The 23,319-nt window shown below is 38.0% G+C and overlaps 2 protein-coding genes across 2 annotated transcripts in view; one reads left to right on the forward strand and one right to left on the reverse strand.

Annotated features, from left to right (window-relative positions):
* TENM1 (teneurin transmembrane protein 1) overlaps positions 1-23,319 on the reverse strand; it is an 838,901-nt gene that overhangs the window by 763,445 nt on the left and 52,137 nt on the right. The window lies entirely within an intron of this gene.
* On the forward strand, positions 7,054-21,471 carry LOC137482780 (uncharacterized). Its single transcript, XM_068205381.1, has 2 exons — positions 7,054-7,099; positions 20,999-21,471. Exons 1-2 carry the CDS (start codon positions 7,054-7,056, stop codon positions 21,469-21,471), a joined length of 519 nt encoding a protein of 172 aa, XP_068061482.1.

Raw genomic sequence — 23,319 nt, forward strand, 5'->3', positions numbered from 1 at the left:
TTTTTGACACCAGATCTCTTTCAGTCCTCTCCTCGCTGTGTCCTGAGCCTGCAGAGAACATGGCACTTTCTCCTTCCATTCAGAGCCATGAAGCTGAGGATGCTCAATGTATTTGGGGATCTACTTGATACTTCACAGAACTGTGTCTAAATCCACTCATGGCTGGGGCTGGTGAATTATTCTCTACAACGCAATATAGAAGGGTCTTATTGCTGAGCTGTGGTTAGGGGGATGTTACTAACCCTCTCAATGTGAGAGTCAGTCTCCAAGCCTCTAAGGGCAGGAGAGGAAGTCAGAACAACAAACATAAAAATAATTTTGACAACTAGTATTTAATATTTCACCTTTTTCTCCCTGCTTTACACTGTTTTCTTGCTAAAGCAGCTGAGAAGAAAATGACTTTCATTGGTCTTTAGGGAAACAGCTTTTTCTTATATTACCATTATATTTTGTTATATTTCCGTGACCCCTGGAAACCGCAGAAGCAGATAAATCCCTTTGTCAAGAAGACATACTCAAGGTTCCAGGGACAAAACTGATCTTTGCCACATGGGTTAATGACATTAATAATTGCCATTTTGATAAGTCTAAATATAAAAAGCCTGCTTAAACAAAAGAGTCAACCCTTCAAAAATGACTATCCATGATAAATTTTCAGGAGCAATGAAAATTGTCACTCTGCCAACTTGATAAATTGTAGCCCCAACTGGCAGAGCCATTTGCCTTGCAGTAAGCACAAAATGACAGATCTTTGCTGAATACAAACTATATGCTTGCACCTTTCACAGCTGGTTTAGCTTGTAAACGCAGCAAAAAAAAAAGAGGCTTTAATAAAAACTGAAGGTTATGCACAAAAAAAAAAAAATGGTTTCACATCTAACTGCTTCTCTCCGTTTTTAAAGACATTTCTTTCATATTGGTAAGTTATCTTGAAAGAAACCCTCCAGCAGTCTGTGGGATCATGCTCACACTGTGGTGGTCTCTTCACCACTACTTAAATGATTCAACAGTTCAAGTACAATCATTTCAGGGAGAGAAAAATCACATTTAGTAACACGTCAGTATTTACCAGAACACACACACACCCCTCATATGGGAAGAAGATATGAGCCCTTGTACTGAACTGTGTATCACGATACAAATAAATACAGCACCTACTCTAATTCCATTGTTTAGCTGCTGATCTGTCTCCCTGATGACTCATCTAATCTTTCAAGTTGCAGAGCATCTTTTGCATGCTCTTACAAAAAAAGAAATTGCTTTATCAGAGATATGTTCAATTCTTCCATAGATGGAATCCCTTCTTGAAAAAAAAATAAAACCCACACTTGCCTGAAGCCACTTTTGCATAATATGTACATTATGCAGACACAGTGAAGTTGATATCTATGGTTTTATCTTGCTATAAACGGATACTTTATGCCTTCAACAGGAGATTTCCACGTACTTGACACAAGCAGTCACTCCTAGTCCTGACAAAATGTGATATTAAAAATATACGGATACAAAGATGTGATACACATGAGCTGTTTTAGGGTGAGCTTAAGGATTCTTAGTTCCCCTGAGCCACAGCAGACTCACAACGTCTGACTGGCACACAGCTTGATGAGCAAGAATTGTACAAAGCTCTTTCAACTTCCTGATAATAATCTGCAGATATTGCAATGGACAAGAGAGGCTTATTTTAAAGTCTTCTTACTTGGTCTGTCCTGTCCTTTTTTTTTTTCCTCTTTAAAAAGCTACCTCCACCAGCTTATTTTATGTTCTACTAAAACACAGCTTCAAAGATCAGAGGGCTTCTGGTGTATTTTGACGTGTTCACTTCAAAGAAAGCTCTTGAAGCTCCACCTCGAGGCTCTGGCTGACTCGGTACCTCCATCGTACTGCTGTGGGCAAATATGCAGAAAGATCTTGAAAGCAAAGGGTACAACTGAGTTCACATATTAAACTGCAAATTCCAGATGTACCAATGACCAGTATCCTTTAATTCTGTAATTTCTCACTCCCTCAATCTGCATCTTTGCTTAAATTCATGCGTAATTCATACTGTTTGGGTCTACCTTGTTTACCCCTCTCTGTACTCTTCCTCACCCCATTAAAAAAAAAAAATCCTACAAACCAACAAGTAACAAAAAATGAACAAAACAACTCCCCAAAACCTGTGGAATAATCTCATCAAGAGCAGAGATTAAGCATGAAAAAAAAAAAACTCAGTAAAAACAGTTAATATCTTTGAAAATAGTAAGAAGCTACAAGTCAGTCACATAGTTTTGCAATTTAGGAAATCTCAGTGATAGGAAATCTCAGTGATAGGCTCACTATTTGCTATGCTTGTTATTGTGAAGCTACAGACATGCAGTTTGTCTCACTACAATGATTTGTATGGGACGAATTTGTCCAAAGCTATCTTATTGTCTTACTTTTTGTAATAAGATGTCTTTTTGCCTTGTCTTGCAGACAGAGAACTTTAGTATGTATGATACAGCCCAGAAAATCTGCGTCACGCAATCAAGAACTGCTCGGCTCTTGGATCTTCTTGCTATCCTGTATTTGACAAGTAGATAGTGCTTAATGAAACTTGTTATTTAAGGAATTTAGTGTATACATTGTATGAAAAAATACACACTATAAAAGGAAAGAGAAGGAAACAAGTGATATTGGGTTGCCACTTCCATTCTGGGGAGTGCAGTGGACCTGAGTTTGTGCCAGGTAGACCCCACAGCTGAGCTCCTGCTGGGAGGATGAGGACCAGCAGTTGAACTCACCTCTGGAGCTGGTGGAGTGACAGTGACCTTCCTGCACACCTCTTTTAGCTGTCTCTACTTTAACTATGCAAACAGCGTGTAGGTCCAAAGGGAAAGGGCTTTATTGAGGCAGCCACCCAATTAAATTATGCTCACAGATTAGTAAATTTCTCAGTATTCCAGCCTGTTACCCTGCTGACAAAATTCAACACATCATAAGGGAAAGTATTGTAGTTTATGAGGACGTGACTAATTATCGCCTATCAGAAAATGTATAAAAATCAATGCTTTTCATCTACTCAAATAGAAGATTAATTAAATATTAAGCTTAAGAAAACAGATTGTGGGAGGAAAGTTGTATGGTTTGATGAAACTCCCAGGAGGATTTTTTGTTCAGAATAATTTTATTAATTATATCTGTAAAAGAATATGTCTTTTAACATGCATACAAAATATGGCATATAGAAAATAAGAATCAGATGACACTGTAGTTAGTGATCAAGGTAAAAATATGATAGAGCTGATGGAAGAAGATGGGCATTTGCTGTGTGGAGGAAGCATACACAGAATGGGAAGAATGTCAGGAGATGTGTGACAATATCCTCTAAATAGTAGCTGAACAAGAGATCTTTAGTACAGTAAAATGGTCATTGCTTTCCAGAGGGACAGGCAATGGTTATTGTGAATCAGTTACTTGCGTAACATATATAAAATGTTGTGGATAATTTTGTCTATTTGCTAGGCAAAAATGGGCACCATTGGTTAAAGAAACCACTTTCTAAGAAAAGATAAGACATTTCTAAGCCCCACATTCAAGAGTTTGACATAACCCTCCAAAGGAGAGGTGTGCAAGGGAATGACACCCAATTTTAGAAGGAAAGATATATGATGCTGCTGTCCAAAATAATAGCAGACTATGATTTGACCCAGAAAATCCTTTCACTTCTTACATTTATAGTGCTGCCAATAAAAGCAGGAAGAACACACAGTCAAAAGAGAAAAAGAAAAATGGGGGAAGTGTCTAGATTCTTGACTGAACTGAAAGCATATAGTTAGTATGAGGGGAGGGGAAAAAAGTGGAAAAAAAAAAAAAAGAAAAGCAAAAAAGAATGAAAAGGAAAATCTTCCTCTTTACTGTGCTACTAGGGTAAAGATAAGGAGCTTTCTTTTTCCATTCTATGAAATGAATTTTATTCCATCTGGCCTAAGGCTTTTCTCTCCCCACCCTCTAAATATTATAACAGGAATTTTAATCTGAAAAAGTCAGATAACTGCAGGGTTATCACAAAGAAAATGTCGTGATAAGTTGAGGTCATTTTCCCGAGGAGAGAAAAAAATGCTCTTCAGCTGCAATAACAGACTGATGCATGAACATGTCCAGAAGACATGCTCCACACTGTATGTGCAAGTAACTCCATGTGCAGTGTGGCTTCCTAAGCAGGGTACGAGCTGGGAAGATGCTTCTAAAGGTTTAATATAAGAAAGTGGTTGGTTGGTTGGTTGGTTTTTCCCAAGGCAGATAACAGGAATCTAACCATTAGAAGACTTTTGAAATCTCCTTCTAGAAATCAAATGGTAATTCTATCCCCCAGTCATGCCCTGATGAAATACCCTCCATGAAGTACACAAGTACTTCACTGAAGTAATCCAGACCAAATTGTTATATTTACAAAAATTCTTCTTTTCATATTGTCAGAGCTTATCTTACTTGTATTACTTGATCCAACAGATGAGTTCCTTTAAATCATAGCTTTTTCAACTGGACAATGAAACTTGGAAATGAGTGTAGGACTGTTCTACAGAGAAAAAAATATTTCTGTGTAATGTCTTAGCAGAAGTCAGGGAAAATGCTATTTTATGGTATCAGAATTAAAAGTATATGAAAGCATCTAGGAACAATAAATTCTAGAAAAACAAACACAGAACAAAACCACTACTTGAACTATTACAACATCCGTCTATAGTTTTCCCTTTATGTGTCTTACACAGACAAGCTTAGCCAAGGCTTGTCTTTTATAATTCAAGATAGAATCCTCTAGACAGCAGCATGTATATACTGAAAGAAAATAGTTTAAAAAAAATATGAAATCAAAGTGTTCATTACCATTATTTAATAGCCTTCCTTCTTTTCTCATGTACTGTTTCTCTGATTTCACCATTATATGTAAACAGAAGCAGAGGGGATTTCATGTTTTCTTCTGGGCGCCTAGTACTAAAATTTCTAATAGTAAAGGGATGAAAATACATACTTGTGAGACCTCTTTAATCATACACCTCTAGCAATACCAACATCTTCTGATCAGTTCAGCATTTGCTATCATTAATTTCTATAATTCCAATGTCTCAGACAAAATTCTTTACAGTATCAAGTCAAGCATCTTGTTTGGTTCTATATATACACCTATGCTGTTAATTTAAGCAGTATGATTAGTAAAACAACAGTCTTCTATAACCTCAAAATTGTAAGCTTGCCTATGTTGCCAGTGTTGAGTTATTTTGTTTAATGCCAGCACTAGTCTGGCATTCCTGCTGTTACTGGAGCTGTCTACCTTTAATCTTCATAAAATATTGTTGCAAGATTTCTTTCATGTTTCTGGCCTTCAGTATTTGCTACCTTACTAAAAGCTGATATTTTCTAAGCCAAATATTTCATATCAAGGAGAAAACCAATTTAGGTTTTTGGTAGAGCACTCACTCTGGTCTTGATGTTCTTTTCTATTTGGATTGCCTTTAAGGAAGAATAAACTACAGAACATGATGTTCTTATGGTGAAAAACTTTGTGAAACAGCAAAAAAAAATTCCAAGGACCATGTTAAAAACTATTTTTTTTCAGAGATCTGCAGCAGATTGAATCATTAGGGTTTATTTTGTGCTAGTTTTGACATATTTGTGAAATATTTTTGAATGAACACAAGCTTCTGTAATTGAAAATACTGTATCTGTTAGAAGTCCCTCTATGTCAGTAACTTAGACCTGACAGAGAACTGAAAATTGCAGTACTGAAGAAGGCAGGAGGCTTTGTATTTGAAATTGGAAACCGCTGTTGATTGTGTTATATATTATTTAATCAAAGGTAGTAGGAACTCAAACTATGCAAGTCGTTCTTTTCAGTGGGCAACAGAGAAGCACAGAAACAATATGTTACTGCAGATAATAGTCTTTCATTAATGACCATAGCTTACTGAAGATGATCAGGATATATGGTTTAGAGCTCATAGCTGAGCATGGGGAATTAAAGGAACTGACTGAAACTTCAATAGAAAGTTTAAGGCAAAAATTCAATGCCTCACTTTGTAACCTAAGCACTGGCAGGTCTTCCAGTGACTCAAATGAAAAAATTATGTTCTACATTAGATGCACAGTACTAATTTCAGTATGGAATTTACTCTTAGACCTGTTATCTTTTTTGACTAATTATAATTTGAAAAAGCAACCAATCTACCCTTTACCCCCTGCCCCCCAAAAACCCCACCAGCTCATGTTTTCTTGTTAAAAGTTCTACATGCTACCTACAGTGATGATAACCATAGTAATGTCCATGATTAGAAAAAAAAAAGTGAAAAAAGGAACAGAAACAGAAAAAAAAGAGAAATACCAGAAATGAACCAAAGTCTTGGAAAATAATAAAAAATTCTCCTCAGCAGTTGGAGAGGATCTCTTGCAGCATCTGACTTGGCTTTAAAATGCTGTCATTTAAAAATGTGAACCATAGTATTTATGAAATTGTAGAAACATTTCCTTCCTGACATCTTTTTTCCCTATTAAGAGGATTAGCACACCTTTTTATTGAAAGAAGGCTTGCAAATGTTGAATTGCTGGCAAAGAATTATCTCTTCTGCTATTTAAAAATGGCCCTGAAGATTTAGTTTGGGGTATAAAAACACTTAAAGAAGTAAATGAACTCTACCAAAACAGATGACAAAAAAGAAGAGCCTTGGCAGCTGCTAGGCTAAACACTTCTGCTGTAGTTACAAAAGTAGCAGGATAATCGACTTTCATGATCACTTAATATTTTGCTTTATCCTGCTGCTCCTATCCTCCTGCTGCATCCTGGGGCTGTATCAACAGGAGGACACAGCCTCATAATTTAGCAGTTTTTAACATAGGGAAAAAAATAAAATAGGATGGGTTTGACCATATAAATAGCCCCGAATATTTGCCTGTTTAATTTCATTTTGAAGCTGAGCATATGGTGAAAATGATGTGACAGCCAGCTTTTCATACAGCATGTTTTCTGCAGCAATGTATGGAAGCTCACTGGCAGGGGAACAAGCTGTGCAATGAGCTTCCTTCCCCACGGTGAGATCCATGGATCTGAATGAACTGTCAGCAGCAGCAGAGGGGGCTTGTGCAGGTATGTGCCGTGCTGGGCTGCAGCCGTCCCAGCTCGAGAGGCAGAGCCTTTGCTGAGGCCATGTCCTCATCTGATTCAGATTAATTTGGCCTAGTAAATGGTACCACTTGATCATGAAGAGTCAAAATAGCTTCGATAGGAAAATGCAAGGATGCAATTTTATTTACATTCTGGAAAAACTCATTAAAACTTGATGAGTGGTGCCTTTTAAACAGCCTCATTTGACCTTTCTCTGCTTTCTCCTATGCAGCACAGAGGGCTAAAACTGACGAGTTCAACTCAATCCCATGCTTATGGTGCAGGCCTTCATCTTGTGCACTTAGTGTGTATTCTTCAGCCATGAAGAACACAGATATCAAATGCTACATATAAAACTCTGTAGTTTCTCTTCAACTCAGTAGTCTATATATTTTTAAAGCACATAAATAGGGAAATGGACTGACTACCACTGTCACGATGAATGAGGTTTGCATTTACACCAGAACACAGACACATTGGCTAAAGGAGCAAAAATTGCTGATGCTCAGGGAAAAAAACTGGCACAAGGACTGCAGCTTCATAGTTCAGGGTAAGGAGGCTCTCAGATTAGGGAAAATGAGAATTTTTTAGTACAAAAAATACGCAAAAATGTAAATTCAGACCTGTTTCAGATAAGAAACTATTTCTGTCAATTTGCTCCTGACTTCCTTGTTTGGAAAACAAAGTGTTCCTTCTAGAAAGCAATACTTTTCAGGCAGAATAGGCATCTTTGAAGTTCAGTATTAGATCAGTCCTTCTCAGTAATAAGACAGTGAAGTAGCATTGGTAGCATGCTGCTGTGTCTCTCTGAGAAATAAGTGTAAACTCTACTGCTGGGCACAGCTCGTGTAAGATCTCATTTATTTACAAATAAATAAAACACGTGAGGAATATGAAGGAGAGAAAGAAGAAAAAAAAAAACCTGCAGGTAAAAAAGAAATATTATTACACTGGATCCTGGGATCTTGGGTAGCCCGATAAACTGTTTGTGGCTTGCTGGGGGTGCTTTCAGGTCTCCCTTCTGAAGGCCACTTGCACACTGTCACCAATTAGTATTGTATTGTGGAGCTCAACAAGCTGCTAAGTGTCTTTTGAGCTACCATTCTGTAACCTTTCCAAACCTGACCTTTTCATTATCATTTCTCACCACTCTGTATGTGTATGAGAGAAAACAGCCTTTTTAATGTCATGCTTATTTCCACTGGCTTTTAAACTTCTTGTCAAAACATTCTGATTTTTTTGTACATTAAGTGAGAAAGAAAGATCTGATCTTTCAAATACATTCAACACAAAGCAAAACATTTTGTTCTCTTTTTCAGGAGGAGTATAACTCTGCATCATGGTCATCAGCTCACAGTGCATAAACATTATTGCTAATAGTGGCAATATTTCAGGTCTAGAAGCAAATGTTGGTTCTTCTCTGAGTGAATTGCAATGAGGCCCCTTCTCAAGTGGAGTTGGCTGCAAATGTCCTGTGCCTTCATGGGGAGATGTTTGTCACAACAGTTGTTCATGTTCTAAGGCATCACTGCTGATGGGCCTTATAAAGCTTTTACAGAGTGCATTTGGTTTGTTAAAATTCATCAAAAATACTCTTGTAAAACTTCCTCTGGAACTGTGGGACAAGTGTTGGGAAAACTACATACTGACCAAAACTTTTATATCCATTTCTGTTTCTCAGTTCTAAAGAAGAAGTGCCTATGACAAAGTTCCTAAGACTGAATCAAAACCAGCAGCTCCCTCTGTTTCTGTAAAAGCATGTGTTGAATGGATCTGGATAAACTGAGACTAGTTGTTGGTTTCTGGCAGTTTTAGACTGCCAGATGATTTGAATTTTTCCATTCCTATTGGTGCAATATTTCTGTTCACTGTAATAGTGAAAGACAGCTATTTGTGGAAATATGAGCATTTCAGTGTTAATCCATAACTATCAAAAATACTGCATTAGTCCCTCTAGAATCTAAATAATTTCTAAAAGACAGGGCATTGTACCCCCAGATGTGTACACACAAAAATATAATATCCATTTTCTCTTTTATAATATGTGGAAAAACTTCTATGATGTATTCAACTTGAAGATTTTGAAAGAGGGTCTGTACTACCAAATCATGTACAAAGCAGCACATAAACACTCACAGTAAGTGCTAGTTTTCACACATGCAACAGTTATAAGCAAGTGATCTTTTTTACTTTAGATATGATTTAGCTGACCTTTTCTTTTGTGTGCTGAATATTTATTTATCTAGTCTCATATCTGTCCTACATACAAAACTCTTTGGTGCAATGAAAAGTACTGAAATAAAATGCCCCCTCACAAAACCAAGAACAGAAGTCTTACATTCAAACTCAGAATATTCTGTGATTCTAATAATTAACCAGTAGTGCTGCAAATTGAAGAAAAGACAAAAATTACAGTTCCACCCAAAACATCTTGATCTTACCACACACAAATCACTACCCAGACCAAGACCTGGGTACATATATCAGTTTGACACTTTACATTCCAGTGACAAACATAACCCCAACAAGTAAACTCTGTGCAAGTCAAGGACTTGGGAGAATGAGCAGATAAAGGATATTATATAGGCAGATTCTGTGGTTACTTAGCTAGTCCTCATGAAATTAATTTCTTTGTGGGTATAACACTTTTAAATACAAAATGTTTCTCATGACAAAAGATCCTTTTGCTACAAATAATTTTTAATACCTCTTGCCTTCTTAAAAGATGTTCAGAAGACAATTAAAAATTGAGTTTCCAGCTTTCCTGTTTTGGTGAAGTCACCATCCTTTCATTAGACAGTGAGATTTTAGAGGTCAAACAAGGGAGTGAGCATCTCCCACTCCACCTTGGGTTCTTTCCATCTTTTACGTTCATATTCTGCATAATTGCTCATGGGCTAGACCCTACCCTAATGGTGCTAAATATACTCTGATGACAAACCTGCCAGAAAGTCTTCTGAAAGGGTTTCCCATCATGAAGTTGACCTGCTGCTGATCTGATTTTCGCTTTTCTCTTTTCTGATCCCTCTGTCTTCCCTGCCCTCTTCTTTCAGAAGACCACGTTCCTCACAGGCATCTATAGAGCACTTCCTTTGCCTCCTGAGCACTGGGCTCCAGTGCATTCGCTCTCTCCCATCTTTGATTTCTAGAAGCCCCAGACTTCCATGTCAGATGCCCCAATTGCTTTTTATTTTTTCATATCCTCTGATGAAATTGCCTTATTTTTTAGCTTTTTATTTCCTTCACTTGCCTTTGCCACATGGTGAAGACCATGTGCCTACAAAGGTCACACTGCTTGTCTAAAGATCTGCCTTTAGGTCCTAGCCATAGGTCAAGAATTTTCTAGTTCTTCATGAAATCTGGGGATTTTTTTCCCACTCTCCTCCCTCAAATTCTCAAAACTCTTCTGTAGTGCCTGCTCTCAGCTATGTCTGAATCTTGTTTTCCAGATTCCACAAATTTCAGGCAACACTTCACAAGTAAACAAATACTGTCAAACTCTTACTTGAGAGTACTGTTGGTTCTTCACCTTCTTCACACACTTCTGTTTTCATTATTTTTCTACTTTTAAGAGCACCTCCAGTCCTGCATCAAAATTGTCTTTTCAGAGAAAAAGATATGTTGGCTCCCATCAGCCCTCTCTTGCATCCTCACTGCAACTCAAGAATAGCCACATATCCAAGAACAAGCTGACCCTGCTACTGAATATGAACAATAGTCTAAAATAAAATTCTCTCCAGAGCAAAGTTAATCATCAATGGAGGAGCCTGAATAAAATAGAAGTAGGTTGAAAAGCAGTGATTCTTCCTGTGTTTTCATATGTTTTAGGTCAGAGAAGGATTCAGCAATTCTTTATAATTTTGTTATAATGATTATTATTGTATATCCATCAGGTAATGTTTACAGGCACTTGCAAAACACAACATCTTTATTTTACACAGCAGGGCAAACAAAGACTGGTATTACCAAGTCCTATTAGCTCTGCCCTGAGATCAATCAGAGGTAGAAATGGGTTTGTTTCCAAGCCATCACCTTCTCTCTAACCTCATGGCCTCCTTCAATGAGAAAGACTATTCAAAGCTTAAAGACAAGAAGGCATTAATGCAGCAACACAGCAACCCTATTTACAGTTACCCTATTTACAGTACTAATTTCCTTTATGACACTTTTGAAGCTGGAGAAAAGGATAATTGCAGAGAATTCTAAAAGAAACAGGAATATGAAGTGATAGTCACAGATTTCAACAGTGTTTACTTTTTGTTTTTGAAACCAAAGTAAATGTTTTTATCTTATATTCCATTATAAACATTTGTCTTGGTAGATTTTCCCTTTCAAGAATCATCTCATTCTTTCTGTTGAAACCTTTATGTCTTTCAACTTCCTCATTCTTTTTTCTTGCCCCTCCAGCTCCAGCCAGCAGCACCTCCCACTTTTTATGCATAGCAGCCCATGCCATTGCTCTGTTGAATGCTAGGTGTCATCTATATATTCAAATATTTGGCAGATATTCATTGATTCAAAGTTTTTTTGCTTTGGTGGATTTTTGGGGAAGGAGAATAAGTAAAATAGCAGATTAGGATTTTAGCAGAGACACTGTTCTATTGTGCTAAATTCTATGTTACCCATCTCTGCCTCTTGCCTAAGGCTGTGCAGTTTTAAACAAGATGTGCATCAATGCCCTTGAAGCACAAAGATACCTGGAGATATTAAGCAGCAGGCTAAGGAAGTGAACAATCAAGTTGCTTGATACACATGTCAATTCAAGAGCAGCATCTCTTCTGGGGGACAAGCTACAGATATTTGGTCTTCTGCTCTTTATCATTACCCATGAGTCCAGATGCTGATGCTGTTTACTCTAATTCTGCTTTGGCACCACTAGTTTAATTTTATCATGTGCTTTAGGCTACTAAAGCTTCAGAAGAGCATGCTGATATTCTGAACTGGAATATCTAAATGTGGAGAGCAGGCTGGAGGTTTTTTTTAGCATAGGAACTACATTGTTTTAAGGCACTGTGTGACTCCTGATCTATATCTGCATAAGCACTGGCTTCTTCAACTTCTGCTCAAGAGTAAAAGCAAACCCCACAGGGAAATCCTTCGACATGCAGAGTTACTGGAGAGGTTTCTGTGGAATTCATCATTAGCATTAATGTTTTGCCCACAAGTCAGGGTAAATAGATACAATAGATAAGTCTACAGTGCCTATATTTAAAAATTACTCTGAAAGATTATTGAAAATGAGGCACTACTGGGTACTTATTAAAAGTAAGCCAGCATAGGTTTAGGTGGATTTCTCCTGAGCTGAAATTCTGCAAATGATAATTTGATAGGAGGTCTCCTTCTAACAGCAATTAGGAAAAACTTCGTTTTATGGACTATTGAAATTTCTTTTTAACCCAGAACTTTCAAATAGAAAAGTTTTTATTCTGGGTGCGAAGACAGTTTATAGATTTCTCCATGTAGAAACATTTTTTTCTCACTGCAAGACTAAGTATCCACAACAATTTGCACTCTCAGAGGATTTCTACTCCAGTTCTGTATTTCAAAAATTTCAGATGATGAGCTGCTGACAGATCCACACTATGCACACAGCCAGTATTTTTGGTTGATGGCTCACCACATTTCAGCAGAAAGGAGCCCAGAAGAGAGAGAACTGGAGTGAAGACAGTGCAGGCTTCACCCATGAAGTAGCTTGCAATGGGTTGGTTTTTTAAGAATCTAAGCTACTCAGTGAGTGCTATGTTCCTCCAGCAGCTGACACACCCCTAAAATAAGCCTCTGAAAAATGCAGGGGCCATGGACACTACACGAAGGAACAGATCATGTGTGTTCACAAATATTACTTAGGACTTACTTTCAAGGAAATGTAAAGGAGGCTCTTGCTGAGATACTGCATGACACTGAATTTAGAGATTCAAAAGAAAAAAACTAATGCAAAGGATTTAAATTTCTAACCTTGTACAAATTCATAGCTATTGTCATAAAACAGTTTAGTCAGAAATGTTTTGTGACCACACATACCACCATTAAAACTGCCTTAAGCTCCTGACATTTCCATATAGACCTGTTTGATAGATGTCATTACCATCCCTTTTATTGATGCACATGATGAAAGTGTTTACATTAAGTAGAAAAGGTCACAAATGAAATGTGTGTACACGTGCAAGACTTTTGAGAACTGTAAGTACATTGCATTAATAACAAGTCACCATTAAATTCTTCATTTATTCTTATTCTTGTATGAATAAAGGAAATAAACGGCAGATTAAATTTATTTGCAAACTGGAATTAAAACATCCTTCCTCACCTTCCACCACTGTCTTGCTCATCTATGGAGCTCCTTCTTTGGTATGTGGTAAGATCCCAGAAAAGGGGGAGGAATGCTGAGGCTGGGACTTCTGCTGAGCAGATCACCAAGTATATTGCTCTGGACTGAGCCTCCTGGAAACTTACAGTATTCTTATTAGCAGCATCTGTTTTATGCTGACTTCCACACTATCTTAATGGAAAGTACTTTATTAAAGCAAAACTTGTTAAATATGATGAAGAGCTATTCCCCAGCATTAAACAATTCCTGTTTGTTTGTGTAGCCATGTAGGACCCTTTACCATTTAAAACCTGTTCATTTATGCCTCAGGACAAATATTAGATAATTTATTTCTAAAAAAAAAGTATTATTGCTCTCCTAGTTGTGAGGTATATGTGCTGGGTTAAAAAAAAATGGGGGACCTACTGTGAAAATTACAAATAGCTCTAGGACATATTGCATATTTCAAGAGATTTTATTGTATAGATGTGCTCGAGAAAAATGGATTTCTGAGTTCATGGGAGGTAAACTGTGGACAATATAATCAAGATCAACCCAAATACAGAGTCTGGGCTAAGGCCATGAGCTATTTACTGAGATCCAAGTGATAAATGTACTTTCTCTGAGGGTGAAAATTACTGTTCTTGCAGTTTTTCCCTTTTGCAAGGCAGTATGAGAAATTTCAGGTTCGATACTTGTAAGTCAGCTACACTCAGCATCGAAGAAAACCTTCTAATTTCAGTGTTCTGGGCATTAATGAATGAAATATTATGTACTCCACTAGAAATTTGGGAAAATACAGTTAAAATACAGGCATAATTGAAAGTATTACTAAACTAGAGGTGGACAACGAGATTTGGTTGACAGAGAGATTCAATACAAGAGGTGAACCTCTGTTCTGCTGATATAATTGAAATCACTTATTGTCAATACCAAGAATATAGTTTTGTGTAATCCCAAATGCAATGAGTGGTTGTTTTTTTTTTTTTTATTCTAAAGAGGTTTTTCTTTAGGAAGTTCTCAGTTTTGTCCTGGCTTCAGGTAAGAGCTTACAGCCCCCTTGGGAAAAAAAAAAAAAAAGAAAAAAAAAAAAAGAATCTAAGCTAGTTTTTCTTGCAGTGACTCATAAAATAAAACTAAGATGGAAGAATTATTAGTTTCCACCCTGCTCTACTTGCTGCCTATGTAGAATTGGTCCCTATGGCATAGTATGTACCGTTTCATCCAGACTTATTTTAAGTGTTCAGCTCAATTTCAGCCATGAAATGACAGCTAACGAATAATCTCCTTTGGTTTATTTTTATCACATTCTCAAGTATGCATTAAAATTAGCATAATTGATGGTGTAATTAAAGATGTCAGCACAGCCCTGAATACAGAGTTTGCTAGTTTACTTGTACTCTTAGGATTTTTTCTTGAAAGCTTTCTGCCAACATTACACTGGATTATTTTAAAGACATTTTTAATTCCTGAATTATTGCCCAGAAGATCACAAGATGTTTTTAAAGCTTATAGAATTACAGTCAGATGAAAAGTTTCATCCTATGAAAACCAGGTAAGGACACAATTCCACCTGCTCCCATTCTATCTCTCCATTTCTGATATAAAATTGATTCAGTCAGGCAGGTAGAGCCTCCCTGTTCTCCTTTTGTGAGAATTGATCTGTACTAACAGAATGGGAGCACAACCACCTCAACAGGCACAGCAATTTCCAATTGCCTACGCAGGTGTCAAAGTTTAAGCATCTACCATTAAGAAAACATCTCTCTTGAAGCTGTGAAGGAAGAAAGCCACAGGCTCACTACAGCTCTGAAGAGAGTGGCAGCCTTACACTCCCTTTTCACATATGCCCTGGGTCATAAAGATTCCAGGGACCAGCACTGAAATTAAACTTGAGCTGTTAAAATGACATGGGGAACGAAGGAAGGAAGAATAGTCCTACATGCTATATCACTGAGGGCTTTTCCCTTTCATTTATGTCCTGATGAACCCAGAGTGACAATTACCCTGCTTCAAAGATGACACTAGTTGCAATAACCTTCCTCACAGCTTACTGTTTATTATATTAGCAATGTAATTAAGGATAGTTCTCATTTCACAGTCAACTTTTGGATCATGCAGAACCTTTGGTTTAACCTAATCTCATGCATGAGCTGCTCTCATGCATTCAGTAAGTTCATGCAAGTTCAGTTCATGTGCTGTCCCATTGTACCAGCCAAAACAGATACTTGCTGCCCTCAAAGTAAGGTGGCACATTCATGGAGCAGATCACTAACTCATATATGAACATTATGAAGAGGTAGCATGCTTTTAAATCTGTGACAATTAGTGCCTTCTTTTTCCTGCTAGGGCACTATCTCCTATTGTACCCTTCCCACTGTACCAGAAACCCCCCCACAGCTGTTAGTCCTAGCTCCACCGATCTGCTGGAATTCACAAGGCTCGAGGAATAAGTTGATTCTGGAAAAAAAAATGGTTTAGAGGAATACTGCCATAGGTGTATTTTCCTGCAGATATCCTGCTGAATATTATGCAGTTCCACAGTGAATGGCCTGTTCCCAACTTATGAGGGAGTCAGCCAAACTTGCTACAGTTGTTAGTAAGTTCAGTTAGAAAAGTTTTCCCTTTTCCTCAAATTAAGTAGAAATCAAATAGTAAAAATGTCAGAATAATGTACAAAACAATATCTCTTTTCCCTAAATAGCAAACTAAAGCAAAGGTGGAGTTGGGAATACCTGAGAGCATGAAGCATGTGTCCCCAGCTTGAGCCACTGGCTATGAAATGAGCTCAGAGCTGTCCCTCCTTTGGTGCACAGCAGAGCTGTAGGATCTCGTGTGCTTGAAGGCAACCACACTGGGATTTTAATCAAGGGTGATGCATAAGAATGATGCAGTGGCAAAGAAGAGATCTTGACATCCATACAGACATGCATGACAGTTATAAGAGCCCTTAATAAGAATTAATGGAATGCTTCCATCTCTTTAAACTCTTTATTCAATCAAAGATCCCCTGTAAGTCCAAAACTCTTGATTTTCATGAAGCAGAAAAAGAAGTTTTGTATCTCTGCAGGTCTTTCTCAGGCCTGAGTTTATGGCTGTACATTCAAGGGTCTTGAAGATTGACTGATGTTTAAACATAATTTGTACAAATAGTAAAAATGCAGTATGTTACCTTGTCTTGATTTCTGATATGTAAACCAAGCAAAAAAAAAATCTATTTTTTTCTGTTATTTGGCACAATTCCATTGTAATTTTCCATTTATTTCTTTCAAATGCTACTTTGCTGCATTTCAGCTACCTTATAGATTTCCTCTCAGCTTCCTTTTCACAGATCCATTGCAAAAGATACTTTACCTGTCTTATACTTCAAAATACCTTTGTTTCAAAAAAGATAAAAGAGGATAAAAACCATCAGAAGTAAGTTTTGATAAAAAGGCAGACTTTGAAGCTCTGATAAAAATACAGCACAATGCTTTCTAACAGATTTTTAATTTAAACTCTCACATTAAAACAGAATAATTACTAAGCCCAGAGGCAATGCAGGAAGAAATGTGGCTTGTATGTGGCTTCCTTCCCTGCTTCTGTTACATTAGTGACATTTCAGCTATATAATGGTTCTGGCAACTACCCCCTCTAAAAAGCTTTTTGAAAACAGAACCAGTCCATACAGAACTGGATTGATCAAGCAGTGCAAGTTTTATCAAGAAGGACACTTTGGGAAAACATGTTTGGGCTTCATTTGAATAAAGTTCAATAGGTACTTCTCAAATGTCTAAGTGGACAATATTACCCTGAAGTTCTTAAGGATTAGGAAATGCAGTGCAAAAATAGTCCCACTAGCACTCCTTTATATAAGAGCAAAGCCCTTTTGGCAGCCATGCCATCACCTAACAAAGATATAGTGTCTAAATGTAATTTGTTGTCAGTAGTTATTAGGAAAACATAACATCTGTCTTGGTAACAAGACTTAAGAACATAGGCCATGGAGATCATGAGTTTTTAATAGAACTCAAAAGTAATTACAAATTTACTTTGGTTACCTTGGATTGCTTTAAAATTAAAGCAGGAATTATTTCACAGGTAAGGTTGTATTTTCAGATGAATTACAAACATTCAGGTAGAAAAGTCATTTGGCCAAAAAAACCCTAAAAGCATCACACGGGGGAATGGGAACACAGTCCAGAAGGAGACTAGGATGTGCTAAACTGGGACCTCCACTATGGACCATTGACCTCAGCAAACCAAATGTCTGCATGCTTAAAATGACTCTGAATCAGGGAGTCTTGAAGTCTAACTGATTAGGAATTCATAAATTATAACACTCAGTTAACCTATAAGGATGGTTTTACCTCTTTGGGAGAGTTCTAAAGAGCTACATCTAATTTCAACAGGCATGGGTACCTATCACATCAGTTCAGTTTAATTTATTTTATTTCTAACTCACAAGATAAATAGGTAAAAGAGCTCTTTCATTTTAAAATATCAATCCTACTTATTTCTTACTACTTTTTAAAAACATGTATGTATTTTGAAATAGATATTCTCTAATCAAATTAGATTTAGGCTTTCAAGTGTGGCAATACCAGCAAGTTTGAGTAGACAAATGTGTAGGCATATAAATAAGTTTATTCCATGTTAAATGAAAATAGAAAGTGTGAAATGAAGTGGATTAAGAGTCAAACTGAAGTATAACCACTTAATCTACAATTTCTCTGCAGTTATATGTGTAGTCAAACCTTAATTCATGTGTGCAATTATAGTTGGCAAATACCTAGTGTAAGCCAATATTCTGTGCAACTATCTTTCCATCTGCAATTCTGGAAGCAAACTAGGAAAAATGCCTGAGAATAATATCTACAAGTTGGAGGTTATGGCACTGAATAACAAGAATGACAAAGTGAAAGCACAGAAAATCTGATTGAGTGACAACCACTGACAAAACTTTGGAAGAAGAAAGGGATGCGTAAGCAAGGAGACAAGAAAATGCAGAAGTATTCCTAATCACTTCCACTATGTATAAACTGATTAATGCTTAAAAATAACCAGCACGCTGTCATCTCACACTTCCAAATACAACTCCTCAAAGCAGTTTCTAATGTATGCTTCTGACAGCCATGAATCAAAGAGATCTGCTATTTGGCATGAAAATCTAGAAACCAAATTGTACACTGCCAGCATAAATGTACCACAAGTAGCGAGAGTTTGAAGGCAATACGTCAAGTTGTCCACACAGTCCTCTAGACTGAATATTTTGTCAAGATGTGTGTCACACAGATAACAGGAAAATAGTATAAAGGAATATATTCCTTCTAGTGAAATACTTCAGTATAATTACAAATCAGTTATCCATTGCTCTGGATTACCTAGTGGTATAGCACACCTTAAATGGACATACTTCAACTTATTTTTTAACCTCCATAGTAGGTCAATGCCCTACCCATTAATTTTACTCTTCCTTCCAGATAAATGAGGCAATGACCCTATTAACTGTTTCCTTGAGCAGCTCAGTGATGGCACAGTGCTCGCTTTGCAGAGCATGTTACAAATACAGTAATGATATGGCCTGACAAGCTGCTTGACTGCATATTATTTAATGCTCACAGGGCCACTAAGTGTACAGTGAAATCTGTGCTCATAAGATAAACTAGGCAGCACTGGCAATTGTTTCATTCAGTGGCTGGAATTTTCAAGAGAATGTTACCTAAATCATTTCAGAGCTGATGGGCCAGCAGTGTGGGCAGAGGAGAAAAGGACAAAAGCAGAGAGAGCACCTGGGAAAATTCAGGGACTCAGAGCAGCCTTGAGTCAGATGCCTTAGGTAAACTCTGAAATCCAGCCTATTTGAGAGAGGCATTCTGGGGTGCTTCTAAAGTTCTGAGACATTACCAGGAAAAATCTGAAAAAAATTCATATGCTAAGCATCACATACAACACTACAGGAATCAAAACTGGCAATATTCCTTATTCATTACTGTGCTTCAGTCAATTTTCAAATCAGTTTAGAAGAGCTGAGGTGAATTCATCCTAGCTTCATTGCAAAAAAAAAAAAAAAAAAAAAAAAAAAAATTGAGATTATTGCTTGACACTTGTCATTTTTCCACCACATCACTATAATCAGAGTTTTACATTCATTGTACATACATATCCTGGGCACGTGCCAGTTCAACAGCTGGAGGCTGTTGGTACAGAGGACTGAAAGGAAATACACTGGTCCTTAACAGCATCTACCAGAGCTTCGCAGTGTTGTCAGGGAAAAAACACATTAAATACCTGGCTGAAAAATACAGTCTTTATTTGCACCATTTGTTTGCTTTACCTTTTGCCATTCTGAGGAAAGATTCCACTCGTGCCCCCCCCGCCCCCCAATTTAAACAACAACTATGATGACCCTGAAATAACAACAACAACAAAATGAATTTGGGTAGTATGTCTGGGACATTTGCCTTAAACTAAGCAACAGATGTGGAAAACCCCAGGATCAGTTCCATGTGTTGATAACTGCTGCTTAGAGAAGTCAGAAAGAGCAGATAATATGGATAACAGAAAAGTGAAGAACTGTTGCTCCCTAGTGCCTAAAGAAAGTAATCCCTTGACTACAGAGCTGAGCAGTACTGTAAAGCAAAAACAATTAGGTGATCCGTGTAGCTCAAGCATTTAACTGTAAGCAACACGATATGTTGTGTGGTATTCTTAACATTTGCTCCAAGATAAGTATTTCAGAAACAGTGACCTATACAAAATAGAAATATCTTCCCAATTCAATCATGCTTCAACCATCTTGCATATAATTCATAGATAATAGAAAGTAGTAAAGGTAACTGTCAGAAGCTGGCTTGCAGTGTCTGTGTTGTGTGCATGTATTACAGTGTTTACAAAGAATTGATTACATTTAGGTGATATTGCATTTGAACTTAGTATTTATATTATGAATTAACATGACATTTTAATGCATGGACTGCTTTAAATGTATTTTCATTCATGTATCAAGGAGTACAAGTGCAGAAAATAGTACATTTATCCATTCTCAAGGCATTAAGAACATAATCGCCTTGTGATTGTAAGCTGTTTTGTTCTATTTTATTTATTATTTGGCATACTACTTTGGTTTTGTAGATTGGGCTAGAGCATTTGCTGGCAGAAGATGAACCTGACATAATTTTAACTATTCCAGGCTTTTACCTAGTTACTGGTTGTAGTCAGTGCTCCGTTTATTGTCCAAACAATAAAAACTAGAATACATCTTCAACTAAAATTACTCATTATTTCTCCAAGCCCATTAAATGTTACTCTAAAATTATCCTATTTTAAATGTACTGCCTCTGTAGGGTACTTCCAAAGTCCTTTTAAACCATTAGTGAATAACATTTCACCAAGCCATCTGGTATATTTTTACACATTTCAAACAAGACCTTCCATGCTTGACCACAGTAAACAGGACAGTGACAGTGAGAACCTCATACCAAGGCCCAGCCAAAATGGACTGCTGCATTTATTTAATACTGCAAGAGTTCCACACAACTCTCTCACTCTTCTTTGTGCACAGATCTCACTCTCCAGCTGTTAACCCTGGCCAGACTCGCTGTGCCACGGGAGTCAGGACACGTCCAGCCTCTCTGGCCACGGGAGTCAGGACACGTCCACCCTCTCTGGCCACGGGAGTCAGGACACGTCCAGCCTCTCTGGCCACGGGAGTCAGGACACGTCCACCCTCTCTGGCCACGGGAGTCAGGACACGTCCAGCCTCTCTGGCCACGGGAGTCAGGACACGTCCACCCTCTCTGGCCACGGGAGTCAGGACATGTCCAGCCTCTCTGGCCACGGCAGTCAGGACACGTCCAGCCTCTCTGGCCACGGCAGTCAGGACACGTCCAGCCTCTCTGGCCATGGGAGTCAGGACACGTCCAGCCTCTCTGGCCACGGGAGTCAGGACACGTCCAGCCTCTCTGGCCACGGCAGTCAGGACACGTCCAGCCTCTCTGGCCTCCTCCTGAGCAGAGGGGCAGCCAAAGGACCCTCCACTCTCACAAATTTGAGACTGACCACTTAGAGCAGGGAGCCGAACTTGGAAAAGGTCAAGGTGCCCTGCCTCCAAAAGAGGGAAGGAGATGGAAAGCTGTCAGCCCTGCTGAGCACACCACCCCTCCCCAGCCATCCTCTGGAGCCTGCTGGCCACTGGGAGCAGAGTGGCTCTGCAAGTGCACCCCACAGTTACACCCTGCAAGCGTTGGCTCCTGTGAGAATTGGAAACGCTCTGCCCCACATCAGCAGGGTGGTGGCTGCACCGTGCGGGGTTTTCTCACTCAACCCTTGTTACTGTGCTGGGTTTGACCTTGGCAGCATTTGAAAGAGTCTCCTGCTCCTGACAGCCAGTGCTGGCCTGTTGTATCCCACAATAATGAGCTCCACCTTAGCGGAGCCTGGATCGATTTCCCTGCCAGTTGTCAGCCCTTACTTATTCATTTCACAGCACTACAGTAAGATCAACAGTGCTATAACTGTGCCACCCGGATCATTGAAATATGCACTGTGATATAATAAAGTGACACACTTCGCATTTAAGCAATGGCCTAGCAAAAAAAAAAAATAATCCTGATAGTGTAGAAACTGTTTCTTCTCATACGATTGATGGCAATATCATGCAGGAAAAGAATAATTAGTTTTGCTCTGGTTTTATGTAAAAAGCATAATAGGCTTAAAATATTACCATGCTTTTTTTCAAATGAGTTCAAAAATTTAAAAGTGTGATAATTTACATATGCAAAAAAATGAAAATATCAGCAAGATCCTTAGAAATTTTAATTTCTACTTTATTTTCTCTATATATTTTCTCATCTATATATAGATGTGCATTCATCACATCTATGCACTATGGTTGGGTGTGACTCATTGCAATAATAGACCAATTATGAAAATGAAGGAGCATAATAATCATGAAAGCAATAAAAATATTTTAAAAACCTCAAACAAAATCAACTACAAAAGGGTGGTTTGCCAACTTCAATACTCATGCCCTCTCTAATACCATTAACCACTACTCAGTTTATATATAGAAATATCCCAAACTATTTATTTTTAGGAAGACAAAAAATGAGGATTATTTTCATGTATTTAATTTCAAGATAGTGAAATTGTCTTTATTTAAACCAAACCATTAACAGCATTTCCTAAGCAATGCAATATTTCTGCCCACAAGAAGTCTTGCCAAAAAGTGAAGAAAACCTGGTGCCACAAATGGACAAGACAAAAGCTTTTTCACTATATTAGGCTACATTTTAATCCTGAAGCACAGCTGAAGAGTGTTTTGTGTCATATCATTGCAGCCTTCAAGTGAACTGAAACAAAACTGAAACTGGAAACAAAATAGAGGCAGAAGTGGAAACAAAATATAGTCAAAACTAGAGAATTAGATGCAAGGGTATTTATGTTGCCCAAGCTCAGGGGTTTATCCTCAGGGACTCATCTTCCAACACCTCACATAGACAACAGTGAAAACTGTGCAGAAGAGCAAATAGAGATTGTGGCTTTGAAGTGTGGCCAGCACAGAGGATGTACAAAGAGTTCAGCAGGGACAGGGATGATGGAGATGTTATCACGCCCAAAATGTCATTTGAGTGGTAGATTCTGAAAGGCAGGGGTGACAGCTGCCTGGGAAAGACAAGGGAACTGGAATTAATGAAACACAGATGAGATCAACAGTGGTGCCTTTTGACACACTGGTCTTTTGTAGGTAGAGCATGTAAAGACCTCTCTCAAATGCAGACCTCTCCCGTGCAAATGTGGAGAGATTAACATCTTTAGACCTGCCAAAAGCAGAGTGGAAGAAAATGAAGAGTCATGAAGTTATCACACGGATTCATTAACCAACTGATTGGCGCTTTCCTATTGCTGCTGTCAT

The sequence above is a fragment of the Anomalospiza imberbis genome, chromosome 14, assembly GCF_031753505.1.
Source record: "Anomalospiza imberbis isolate Cuckoo-Finch-1a 21T00152 chromosome 14, ASM3175350v1, whole genome shotgun sequence".
NCBI classification, from domain to species: Eukaryota; Metazoa; Chordata; class Aves; order Passeriformes; family Viduidae; genus Anomalospiza; species Anomalospiza imberbis.